Source organism: Vigna unguiculata, chromosome 10 (genome assembly GCF_037176805.1).
Source record: "Vigna unguiculata cultivar grain cowpea cultivar isolate G323 ecotype 2 chromosome 10, ASM3717680v1, whole genome shotgun sequence".
Lineage (NCBI taxonomy): Eukaryota > Viridiplantae > Streptophyta > Magnoliopsida > Fabales > Fabaceae > Vigna > Vigna unguiculata.
Window position 1 is genome coordinate 12,742,314 of NC_140801.1, and position 14,354 is coordinate 12,756,667.

Here is a 14,354-nt window from a genome sequence, read left to right on the forward strand (position 1 = left end):
GCAGAAAGTTTGAGGGCGAGCTGAAACATGAGGTGCGCCGATTCATCGTACCACTCCGGATCTTGGAGTTTCCCATCTAGGTGCAGCAGGCTAAAGTGGTCGAGCAGCTGGAGATGGGGCCCAACAGAGTGGCCCAACAACAGAAGACTGCTTCAGATTCCATATCATAGAAGAAACCTTACGCCAAACTGCAGTTTTCAACCAGGAAACTGCAATGCTACAGTTGGAGGGAGAACATCTTAGGAGGGACTGCCCAAATTTCTCTAGCAGTTCTAGAGGAGGCTCCAGCACTGGCAAGTGCTATGTATGCGAGCATACTGGCCATTTTGCACGTGTGTCACCAGTTGGAGGTGCACCGGCTAAGAAACCAGTCGGAGATCAACCTAGAGCACTAGGGCGTGTGTTTGCACTGACGACCACTGAGGCGACTCAGTCACGTAACCTGGTGCAGAATTCTTATTTACTCTTTGGTAACAGTGTGGTTGTGTTGTATGACTCAGGAGCTACCCATTCATTCGTATCCAATGAATGTGTGAGGAGGCTCGGACTTATGATGCGAGAGCTGGGGTGCAAGTTAATAGTCGCGACACCGGCGTCAGGCGAGGTATCCACCAGCTTTGTTTATGTGGGATGCCCTATGGAGGTGGCGGGTCGCAGGTTCAAGGTGAATCTCATCTGCCTGCCAATGGAGGGTCTGGACGTAATTTTGGGGATGGACTGGTTGTCGAGCAACCATGTTGTCATCGATTGCAGACAGCGCGGAGTAGTGTTTTCGGATGCGGCGGGATTAGAGCTTATATCATCTAATCAGGCAGTGAAGGAGATTGTCGCTGGAGCTACCTGCTTTATGATAGTGGCTCAGACAGAAAAGAAGAGCATTGTAGAGCAAATTATCCTGATTCTAGTAGTTGAGAAGTATGTTGATGTGTTCCCAGACGAGATACCAGAATTGCCACCGAGAAGGGATGTGGATTTCACCATTGATCTCATCTCTGGAGCTGGTCTAGTATCTATGGCACTGTATCGGATGGCGCCAGTCGAGTTGGCAAAGTTGAAGAAGAAGATTGAAGACCTACTTGAGAAAAATTTTATCAGACCGAGTGCATCGCCATGGGGAGCACCGGTATTGTCAGTGAAGAAAAAGGATGGCAGCTTCAGACTATGTCACTACCACATCACTCTGTCACTGCCACGTGGCACGATGACAACTTGACACATGTCAATTTTTTGATTTTTTTTTTAAAATTCAAAAAAAAATTAAAAATAAAAAAATAATAATAATAAATTCAAAAAATCGAGGAACTGACACGTGGCACTCCCTCTAACAGTGTCAACCTTGACTTAACGGAAAGGGCAAACATGAGACGTTTCAACAAAAAAGGGGACCATTTTGAGACTTTTAAAAATATAGGTACCATTTTGACATTTTGACTCCAAAATGGGGACCAAAGGCATAATTAAACCTTCTCATAAAAACATTGGTACAGTCATAATTATTTCTTTCTTGAGAATATTATCCATTTATAGGCCCATAAAAGAGATGTATAGTCACTACCTAACCTTCACGATGACGAGCAAGTATCGGATAATCCAAGTTTGGCCTATGAATATCCTAGTTCATGGCACTATTTTGAATTATCCAGATACTCACCTACTTGGTAAAACTTCCTTAGACCCCACCATGGTCTTTGTCTTTCATCTCGTAGTGTATCAAACTATGATTTCCCAAATATAAACACTCTGACATTGGTTTTATCTCAACTTATTGAAATCAAACTTAAGATTCTTTCTTAACTGACATACTTTTGGACATACTGAAAGATCATAAAATGTGATGACTATCAAGTTATGTGATTCGTGACCAATAATATATATACACCATACACAAAGAATATAAAATAACAATAAAACATATAGGTAACTTTCTTTTATCCAAGCTCATTGAATAAAATAGTATTTACTTTTACTTTTTTTTTAATTTTTGAAATTATAAAGTAATGATAAAACAAAATAAGAATCAAAGCAAGAACTTTAAATAATTAACTATATACAAATTAGAATGTTATAAACACATATAATAAAATAAATTATAAATTAATATAAGGATTCGTGCAAAACTAGAGATAATGAAATGAATAAATAAGACTAATATGTACCTGGAGATAAATTACTAAAATAAATAAATAGAATCAGTGTATAACTAGAGATAAATTAAATTAAATAAATAAACAAGACTTATGCATAACAAAGATAAATTAAATTAAATAAATAAATAGGACCAATGCATAACTAAATATAAATTAAATTAAATAAATAAACAAAATCGGTGCGTAAATAGAGATAAATTAAAAGAAATAATTAAGCAGGACTCGTGTGTAATTGGAGATAAAATTAAATTAAACAAAATAAATAAACATGACTAATACATAACTGGAGATAAATTAAATAAAATAAATGATAAGACCCATGGAGGTAAATTAAATAAAATAAAATAATTAGATAGGATTGATGCATAATTGGATATAGATTAAATAATATAATTATAAATAAAAAAGATAACAACGGAAGGAAGCAAATAAAATAATATATAATTCGAAATAAATAAAAGATAAATATAACACACATGAGTTTATCAATATTAACATATAAAGAGCTTAACCTCACTTCCCCTTACCTTGTTACTTGAGGGGACACTCTAGCGATACTTCTAGAAGACTAAGATCTCTTTCAAATCTTTTGCTCCAACTTTCTCTCTCTTTCTCTCTCTTTTTCTTTCTTTTTCTCTCTCTATTTCCTTCTTTCTTTCTCACCTAATATTTAACTGACCTTTCCCTTCACTTATTCCAAATCATGATAACATTTAATTAATGCAAAGATTCTCTTCATTAATGAAGAAATCATCTTTATCACTTCCTTGTTCTTTTTTATTACGTTAACTCTTCCCTCAATTCTTTTGCACCTTCCTATCACATTCACACATACTTATAGGCTAAGGTGTCAAAATGATAATTGCATGCATTAAATACAATTTTATCACTTCTTATTCTTATGTTCCCATATTCTTATCTTCTTCTTTTTATTTATTTATTTATTTATCCTTTCTTATCTCTTAGATTTAGTATTAGAAGATTCCTTTATTTTTTTTAACCTATATATATTTATATGTTAGTAACTTATCTTTTTTGTAATATATATTATTATTGTTGTTGTCATTTATTATTATTTTTATTTTACTTATTCTTAATGTTTCTTAAAAACTTGATTTATTTTTCAATGTTCAAACTACATCTTGACATAATACAAAACATCAGTAAAAACACATAATTTTCCAACTTTTAATTTAAAGTAAAGATAAAGTAAATAATACAATTTATTTAAAGTAGGGATGTTACAAATGTAATTAAAGAGGCTAGCAAACTTGCCTCTGGAAATTAACTTAGAAAGTTATTTATTACTTTGTTAATCATGAATACAATGTCAAAGCCAAATGTGGTTTGGGATTAAACTTGGAAGTTGTTGATAGATGTGATTTTATATCAACAAAGAAAGGACTTGAACCTACCAAGTATTGACTTCAAATCATTTCCAATTAATTATATGTTGAATTGCTTACACCCCATGTCTTTGTTATGCAGGTGTTGAAATTGAAGAACATGATTTACAAAATCTTTGTCTTTTGAAAGTAGAAGAACTTCTAATTTCGAATGGTAGATCCTTAATAGACTACAATTGTCTTCCTTAACCTAACATTTCAGATTCAATGAAATTGCAGAACATGTTCATTATTGATGAATTGAATTATGATAAAGAAGAGATGTAAAATCTTCATCAATCTCTATTTCAATTACTTACTAATGAGCAACTACAAGTGTACAAACAAATCAAGACAACAATACATTCAGAAGTATGACATTATTTTTCCTTATATGGTTATGGTGGTACAAGAAATACTTTTTTGTGGAAATTTTTATTAGCTGCTATTAGAGCAAAGAGAATGATTGTCCTAAATGTAGCTTCAAGTGACATTGCATTTTTATTGCTTCCTGAAGGTAAAACTACTTATTCTACTTTTTGCATACCATTAGCAATCGATGATTCAACCTACAACATTAATAAAGGAATTCTTCATGCTAAAATATTGATGGAAACAAAAATTATTATATGGGCTGAAACACCTATTATGAATAGGTTATGTTTTGAAACTTTTAATAAAACCTCAAGAGATATTATGAGAGCTAAAAATGATGATAATGTTAGAAATGAAGATAAAATCTTGGTGATTTTAGAAAAACTTTGCTTGTAGTAAAAAATGGATCAAGATATGATTAGCGATGTCAAAAAAATCCGTTCCCGTGGGTATCCGCGGATAAAACCCGCAACGGGTAGAAAACAGATATTAAAAATGGATACCCGCTACCCGTGGGTACGGGTATTTTTGATACCCGCATGTTAACGATGCAGGTACGTGTAACATAGTATTCGTACCCATGAATACCCGTACCCGCTAAACTTTCATTCAGAAAAATACTCGTATATATATATATATATATATATATATATATATATATATATATATATATATATATATATATATATATTAGTAAAAAACATTATGAGTCTTCATTCAATAATGGTGGTCTGATTCTTACCCCACAACGAAGTAGACTACTTCCAGATACTGTGGAGGCCTTGATGTGTCTCCAAGACTAGTTATGGACCAACATGGAAGATAATGAAATTAACACTTTTACTTAGATATTTTAATTAAGTGATTGTTAGAAATTTTTAATGAACTTATGTTTTCAAGCTCTTCTAGATTAAAATTGGACAACATGAAACTTCATACAATGTTGCAAGAGGTGGACATTGATGAAGTTAGTAATTTCTTTAATATTTCATTCAAAAATAAACTACAATATAAATTGTTAGTAATTTTTTATTTGTTTGTTTTTCAAGAATTATTCGGAAAAAAGGGACTTGTTGATCTAAGCACTAATTATGGTTAAATATTTATTTTTTAAAATATTTTTGTAAATACCCACGGGTACCCATGGATACCCGCATATATAAAAAAAATAGACGGGTACCCGCATAATGGATACCCGACAGATATGGGTACGAGTACGGGGCAAATATTTATCCAGTGGGTAGGGTACGTGGGAGCTACTACCCGCACCCTACCCGCCCCGTTGACATCCCTAGATATGATGTTGTGAATTAATCAATAAACTACTATAATTTGTGGCAACACTACACAACTCCAAAGCTTTCACAAAACATGAGATTAAAGACAACAAATTCAAATGTAAGTGCAACAACTATAATACAATTTGTTAATTGGATTCTACAAATTAGAGATGATTTGGGAAAGAATGTTATTTATGCTATGGTAATAACAAGCAAAAATGTTGGTGATAAAATATTCAAATCAACAATGAACTTCACTCCTTTTAATTTCAGCATCCCTTTCAAGTTTCAAAGGAGGGAATTTCCTACATGTCTATGATTTGTAATAAAAATAAACAAAAGACAAGGGCAAACTCTCTCTAAAGTTGGACTTTATCTTCCTTACGCCGTTTTCACTCATGGACAATTATATGTAGCAATTTCTAGAGTGAAATAAAAAAGGATTAAAAATATTGATTCTAGATTAAGATAGAAATGTAACCAGTACAACTATAAATGTGATTTACAAAGAAGTATTTGAAAATCTTTAATAAGAGGTATACAAATTAATTTTACACTATTCTTGTTATTTTTCAATTATTGTATTCTTTTGTTTTTTGAATCCCATTTTAAATGTAATAAAGTTGTCTTTGTTTTGTATGTGCAAATTATAATGAACTTCTGCACAAGAAAATTGATTATGCAATTGTGTATGGATGTTTATCACAAGTACATGCATAGATGTTAAAAAAATTGAACCTTCAAATTGAACAAAACAATAATTACTGTCAGTAGTGTTCTCATGATTGTAGATGTTCAATATTGTTGTATTGATTTACAAACATTGTGAAGTTAATGCCTTTTATTTTGAATCATATTTATTGTCATTATTTAAAGTTTAATATTTTTGATGATTATGTGAGATCCTACAAATTTTAATAATTAGAAAAATATATAAATATGGTTAAATATTTTAAGTAAAAGATGAAACAATTTGTTAGTTATAATTTAAAGGGTTTATTTTAATTTAAAAGATTTATTTTCTAAGAAATCAGATTTGGTGAATAATCATGCAACTAGAAAAAAAATTATTATTAGATATTGTTAGATATTCGTTGTTATTCTTGGATATTGCTATATTGTTACAAATTAAAGATATCATTAGATATGATTAGTAATTATGATATATTCTTATATGTTGTTATATATTATTGTTAGATAATATAATAAGTGAGAATAAAATATTGTATATCCCTTAGAAATATTAGACTTCTAAATATATAGGAGGACAATATTTAGAGTGAGAATTTTAATAGAACTAGTGGCAAGTAAAGGAAGAAAATTTTAAAGGTTGAGTTTTTATGGGGAAGAAGGAAGGAGTGAAGAGTAAGAGGTAGGAGGAGCTTACATTTTTCTTTTATTATCTTCTTGCATGTGTGTGTGGCAACTCAACGAAAGGTGATGAAAGGTAACTCTATGTAGTTGTAACATAGGTGAACTTCATCGGGGTGCTCGAGGGGAATAATGGGAAGTGGCACATGTGTACTTCGTCGGGGCTCTTAAGAAGAGTAATGGCAAATGATACTTGTGTACTTCGTTGGGGTTTCCGAGGAGAGTAATGGGAAGTGACACCTGTAATGGTAAGTTGAGTGCAAGAGTTATAAATCGGCTCCTGACATTGAATTTATTAGTAGTTGTATTATTTGTTGTGATGACTTTGAACCTATGACTATGTTTAAACCTTTGTTTGAGTTAATGTGTTTTTTTTTAATTTATATATATTTTTGGACAAGTATGGTTATTGTTTCATTAGCTCACCCCTTCAATTTGGTGGTTTCCACCTACGATGATCGTATTTTTATGGGAGCAAGTAATAATATAGGTATTTAGGAAGATGCATGGTGTTACAGGTAGTGGTCAATATCTAGAAACATTTGGGATAATGTTTTGATCTTGGATTTTTTCTTTTCAATAAAATCAATTTGTAATTGAGATTTTCAATAAAATATAAATGAAGTTTTATTTTAAATTATGTAATTTATGTTAATTATAGATTTTAGACACCTGAAAAATTAGGGTGTTACAATTTAGTTCTATTTAATGTATTATAAAATATGTTTGTTGGTTTACAAATTACACAACTAGGATTGTAGCTTATCTGCACACACACCCAACTCCAGCGAACATAAACAATTAAAATTGCATGAAGATATGAAGCATATTGTTCAATATTTAATTTTAAAATTATTCAGCAAAATTCAAGTATTTCAATAGGCACCAGTCAAAATCGTCTCTCTCTTTATATCATTGTCAAGTAAAGTTAATTAGGGCATTTATGTAATTATGTCTACCTCCAAGTGAAAAGTTTTCATTGTTGTCACATGATAATTCAAGGGCTCTTCTTTCTTCATACCTCGAATTTCAATTTTATGCATTTGTGAAAACTCTATTTTTTTCTCTTTTCATTCTTCTTTATCTAATCTTCCATAAAAACACAAGAAACTCTGGCAATGGAGATGAACCAGACTGAAAGTGCCATAATCATACTTTGGAAGTTCAACACCATACACATATCTTCGAAGGTATGTGATAAGTTCATATTTATGCCTTCATTTGGCCTTTAACATTACATTCTTAATTGGTTTTTATGCTTTAAACATTGTTTTAATTAGGATTTGTTATAATTGGGTTTATTGAGCATAAGATACAAAAGCATGTTAAAAATAACTTTTTAGTTTCATAAATGTTCTTGGGATATTTTGAGGTGTGTTAGTGCAACTACTACTAAGTTGAGCTCATGGACACTGGCGGAACTTAATAGGGATATAGGGGAGCCACGGCTCCCCCAAAATTTTTGAAAATTATTTTTTTATATATATTTATTTATTTATTAAAATTAAATTTATATTATTTATATTAAATTTATGTTATGAAAAATTATAATAAAAGATAAAATAAAAAGTTTAATGAAGATATTGATTTATAAAAGACATTAGGGTTTTTTTTTTCTGACTATAAGAACTTTTCATCATGTAAATTATCATGAAAGTGTGTGAGGAAAAATAAATACAAAAGAGATAAACAGAGGTTGGAGAATACATAGTTTGAGATTGAAGTATACATTCTCGGATGATCTCTCACATATCAAGGTTAGTATCTTATTATAATTTATATATGTTAAATTTATTATTCATTTTAGGATGTTTCTTCCAAATTAAGTTTATCCCAAATTAGTATAAACCCTAATTATGATTTTAAGATTTTTTTTATGAAATTTGTATGAACCTTAATTATAATTTTTCCCAAAATTATTATAACCCTTAATTATGAAATTTAGGGATTTTATGTTTTCTGCTGCCTATGGTAAATTTTTTAAAAGTTTTGAATTTATACGGCGTTGCTTATTTAATTAAATTTGTATGGGTTTTGTTATGTTTTGCATTGTGATAATTGTGATTTATGAATATAAATTTTATCTTTTTCTCTAAATAGGTGGGAAGTGATAAATTTATATTAGAAAGAGTATGACAAAGAGTAAAAGAATTGATTCTTGTTTGGAGAGAGAAAAAAGAAATGCATCGACATTAACTAAACTCATGATTTGGTATGATATAATAACGAAGGATAGTGATATTTTTTTGAATTCTACTGTAATGTGTGCTTGTTTTAAGCAGAGAAAATGAAAAGAAAAAATAAATTTTTTTTTTCTAATTAAAAAAAAAATTAGATATAACAAATTTAATTTGGCGCCCCTAAAATTTTTGTCCAAGTTCCGCCACTGCTCATGGAGGTATGGAAATAAATTCATTAAAGTTTGATAACACCTTAAAAATAAATCCAAGAATAGAAAATTATAAAGATCACAAAAATCCAAGCCAAGCATTGCATGAAGAAGGCAAGAAAAGCTTGAAAAAGTGAAGAAGTTTGGCTAAGCCAAGAAGAGGGAATGAACAACAAAAAAATTGGACCTTGCGGTTTTCTCTATCTTTTCTCAGAAAAAAGACTTTGATAATTCATAAATATTTATGATAAAAGATTATTTGGGAAAAATATATTTGTAGATATTTTATTTTATATTTTAATTAATTATTTTATTTTATTATATCATAAAATATCCAAAGATAATAACTACCAAATATTTTTAAATATGACAAGATCTTCTTAAATCTTTTTAAATCATCACAACAAATAAATATATCTTAAAGATATTAAATTATTTTTAGAAGATAATGGGAAGAGATTGCAAATGGTTGATTTGGAAAATTAATGCAAATATTATTTAATTATATCAAAAATTATTAACCAATTATATTTGTCAAATAGTTTTAGAAAATGACTATATCTCTCCAAATATTTTTAGATATTCATAATTATGTCTTATGCAATTATTGTGTTTGCAATTTATCAAAACTTAAATTTGATTCACTAATCTCTACGTTTGAATATTTGGACAACAAATTTCAAGTTTCTCTTTGTGAACAACTTACTACTACAAATATTTGTATGGATTTTTGAATAATAGTGTTTTGTGTTCATTAATTTGTACACATTTGGATATATGGACCAACACTTTATTGTTGCCTTTGCATAGGATTTAGGTCCATAGTGGTAGGTAGACCTAAATGGTAAGACCACTATAGTGACCTATTACATGGATTTATATAACAAAAAATCACATAAGGTTGGAGTAATATGAGGGTTTTCTATAACATGCAAGGTGACTCACATATTCAGTTTTGCTATTTAGGCAATTCTTCTTTTGAGAAAACATTCTTTAGGTGTAGTTCTAAACCATTAGGTTTGAGATCATTTATACATCATGTCACTCAACAACAAACAATATCTCTCTTTGTTGTAAAATTGACAAAGTCAGTTGTTATATGTTTTTTCATTTCTTTTTTTTCGTTATAAGCAAATTTATTGTTATTTTACATCAACTTCACCATAAAATTTCAATGCTATATAACAATGATAATATGATTCTTACAAGACTTGCCCTCAAACTTTGCCAACTTCATATAGAGTAAAAATTTATAAAATGTGATTCTTCAAGGACCTAACACTAGAGTCGATTGCAAAATTCTATTATCAAGGAAACCTAGAAATTCCACAAAAACTGGTAAAGGTTGGAGGTACTTTTGTACTGAAAATGGCTTGAAAGAGGGAGATATTGTTCTATTTGAAATGCACAATGATTTCATGAATATGAATATTGAAGTGTTTATTAATGGAAGTTTTTTGTGATTAACTTTTTCTATATTTTGTAATCTTATTATTTTATTTTCTATTGAAATTTGGCTATATTGGTGTTTTTTAAATAGTTGTATTCCTTTTTTAAATATGACAATATATAATAACTTTAATTATGATTATTATTATTTTTATCAAATTTATTCTCTATATTAATATTAAATGTAATTAAAAAAGTTATTAAATATAATTAAAAAAACACTGGTACAAACACTAATATGATATATGTGCATGTTGTTTTTAAATTTCTTATGTTTATTTAAGTTAACTTACCTTGTGTAATTTGCTTTTTATTGTCTTATTTTGCCAATGAACGAGGGTTACACTAGAGTAGGTGATAACTCATGTAATGGTGCACAATAATGAGGATATTAAGGGATGCAATGGCGGATCTTGACTAATAAGTTTGGGGGAGCCAAAATAATATATTTAATTTATATTTTTAATTATTTTTACTAATACAATAAAAAATAATACATAATTTAGTATAACTGTAACTAGAAAGTAAATCACACATATATAGAGTATTGTTATTTCAAATTCTTGAACTATCAATAATTAAATTAGAACTAAAATTTTCAGCTATTTTTTTTTTTCAACTTAAATATGAAAATCTTTCCAAATAATTAATACGAAGTTTCTTACCTTTAATTTGTTGAACATTAAGAAAAGAATCATTTAGTTGAACGATATGATCATTAGTATTATGTTTCAGAATTTGTAAAGATGTTGAATTTGTCTTATTTTCATCTACACAAATAGTTTCTCTTTTATCACTTTAAAAAATGAATATATTATTTTATTTTTTATCAATATTTATCACAATCTAATAAAAAATTGAGAGTTCCTAAAAAAAGTTTAAAATAAAAAAATAAGTTATCACAATTTAATAAAAAATTGAGAGTTCCTAACAAAGAATATATGATAATCAAGCAACAATTAAAAACCGTTATAAAACAACACATAGTACATTAATTATTAAAAAATATGCTAACTGTTAAACAAATATTTCAGGATCAAGTGAGACAAGAGAATTACTTTTTTTTTTCTTCAATAATGAAAGAGAACAAATGAAACAAACGAAAGAAAAAATAATGAGTTTATGTCTAAGTGTTTTTTCTTTTAAAAAATAAAAAGAAAACATGTGAGAGTGAGAGAAAACTCAAAAAGGCAATCAAAAAAGAAAATAAAATATATTTTAATAAATATTTTTATTCTTTATTATATTTAATTGTATATTTTATTATTCATTATTATTAAATGTTATGTTTTATAAAAAAAAAAGACACATAATATAATAACAATTAATTTTAAATATAAATTGCATATAATTTAAAAATTAAAAAAAATTAAATTACATATAATATAAAAAATTTAAAAAAAGGGGGGGCCATGGCCACCCCCTGCCCTTTAGAAGCTCCGCCTCTGAAGGGATGATTCAACTTTTGTAAAGAAAAATTTTCAAATATATATAGGCATTGTAATGTTATATTTCTCTTGTAGAAACTGTTGCAAATATACTTTGAAATTTTCATATACGAGGATGTAATTTCAATCTAATGTATTGAGTTTCCTTTATAAATGCATGTTTGATTGGTACATGATATACTAGACAAAACACTAGTAGACAATAATTGTTTGTGTTTTATCGGACGATAGTCTAGTGTATACATATTAGACGATATGATTCTTCTTACGCGTTAGACAATTGGTTATTTTGATCTTTGTTAGACGATATACATGTGTTGCATTTTAGATGTTAAACTTAGGCAAGCCTTGGTGGGTATGTAATATCTAATAGGGGTGTTACAATACCAATTATTGAATTGACTACTTACCCCTAGACCGAAAGCTATATTTCTATATTCTTGTAATTATAGACTTTTAATGGACATTATATTTTTACTAGCTTATTACATGACTTATTGGAGTAACCTAATTACTTAATAAGTGTATTAATCTTAGATAATAGTATAAATATAATTATGTTGACTTTTGTAATAAGTTTAAGACGAATTTTGAGTTGAAACTTATGCTTTGCAAGAGAAATTCTCTCCAGGTTCTTGAATAGAACTTTTAATTCTTAATACCCACTTATATATTATAATTTTGTTATATTTCTTGTTGATGTGAGATCTGTAGCACATCCTCACTTGCTTAAGACTGAATGTGGGAATAAAACAGGCTTAATAAGCCCTACAAATTTTATTAAAATAGACTTTGATATATATCATCTTAGGAGACTTTAAACCTAAATTAACCTTATAAAACCATATCATATGAGGTTTGCAGACCCTCAACACAAACATAAAGTCCACCATTCATAGAAGAAAAACTAAGTTTGGTTATGGACTAATGAGCAAGAGTAATGATAGGATATCTAATATGCTAAAACATTTTCTTACTCTCCATGTTCCATCTGAAAAATTGGGATATTATCAACAATTTAAAAATGATTTAGCCTTCATATTTGGAAGAAAGTAAGATAATGAGGTGGTTGCATTTCTTCAATATTTTTGAGAGGAAAGAATATCTTTACATTTATTGAGGTTAGATTCTATCATTCTTTATGTAATTATGAAGCCTGCAAATTTTCTACCACTTACTCTAAATACACATTAATTAAGTTTTAAACACATATTAGGTATTTTCTCAACAAACATATTCTTTAGATGTTGAGAATGATATTCAACATTGGCCACCATCGTATCAATATAAACTTCCATTATCCAGCTGAGGTATTTGAAGACTATATCTCTAACATTCTTAAGGTCATAAGACATAAAATTTATAATAATAATTACTTATTTTTTATCATAAAAGTCGTTTTTTTCGTAAAACATTTTGATTTAATTAGGAACAGTTTATTTTGATTATAATAAACATAAAAAAATTAAAGAATTTTATACCAAAAGTCTTATCCATTAAATTATACTTAAATATAAAAAATCTCTTAGGCATAATTAATTAAAATCAATATATTTACCTATTTATATTTATTTATATAAACTTCATATTAATATATAAATAAATTAAGTCTATAATAATTAATATTTGGGATTGAACTTTGTAACGGTAAACTTTTGTACCTCTTTCATACTCGTTAACCAATTTTTAAAATTTTTATTATCGGAAAATACTAGACATAAAAATTGGAAGTATATTTAATGTATAGTTGCAATAATCATTTTTAAACTAAAAACTAAAATGTTTTCTATTATAACTAAAAAAGAGGTTAGGTCAAAGTTTACTTTGGATGAAATAGAAATTTTACAACTATTGGAAATATTTTTATATAATTTATAAAATAAATAATTAAAATGAAAAAAATTATTGTTACTCATGTTTGTATAGACCTTTAATTTATGAGTTAATGTTTTTTATGGCTAACGACTATATTCTTATTACAATTTACTTCTTTGTCTCCATTTTCTACCTAAAAATACCACTTATGTGCATGAGGAACAATAACAAACACTAGATCCGAAGTGTTCTTCTATTCTTCTCTATATTATCTTTAAGACAATAGTGTTCATAAGGTTCGGAGATCCTTCGCTGCACTTGATCGATCTGACGGGTTGTTGTATCTTGGGAGAGAAACACATATGATTTGAAACACATATAATTATGTATTTGTTTAGCCTTGTGTAGTAGGGGCGTTTTCTCTCTAAAGATAGCGTTATGCGTGCCTCAACCCATACTATTTTTACTCCTTACCTCATTTATTTTTATTCATTATTTATTATTATTCTAATAATTTTATTATTAATAGTATTATATCTCTAATTAATATTATTTGATTCAGATACATGTTATTATTATTATTGCTCTAATAATTATTATTATATTATTTCATATTTTGATTATTACTAGTATTATTTGAGTAATCATTTTCTAACATTTTTAGAGAGAAAATTTGTTGTTATTTCTATTTGTGA

The 14,354-nt window shown here is 28.2% G+C and overlaps 1 protein-coding gene across 1 annotated transcript; it reads left to right on the top strand.

The window, feature by feature from the left end:
• Nucleotides 1-214: 214 nt before the first annotated feature.
• Nucleotides 215-1,213, top strand: LOC114165260 (uncharacterized). Its single transcript, XM_028049918.2, has one exon. It carries the CDS (start codon nucleotides 215-217, stop codon nucleotides 1,211-1,213), a length of 999 nt encoding a protein of 332 aa, XP_027905719.2.
• The last annotated feature ends 13,141 nt before the right edge of the window (nucleotides 1,214-14,354 follow it).

Coding starts and splice junctions, on each gene's coding strand:
- LOC114165260 (XM_028049918.2), top strand. CDS start 215: ATGCTACAGTTGGAGGGAGAACATCTTAGGAGGGACTGCCCAAATTTC.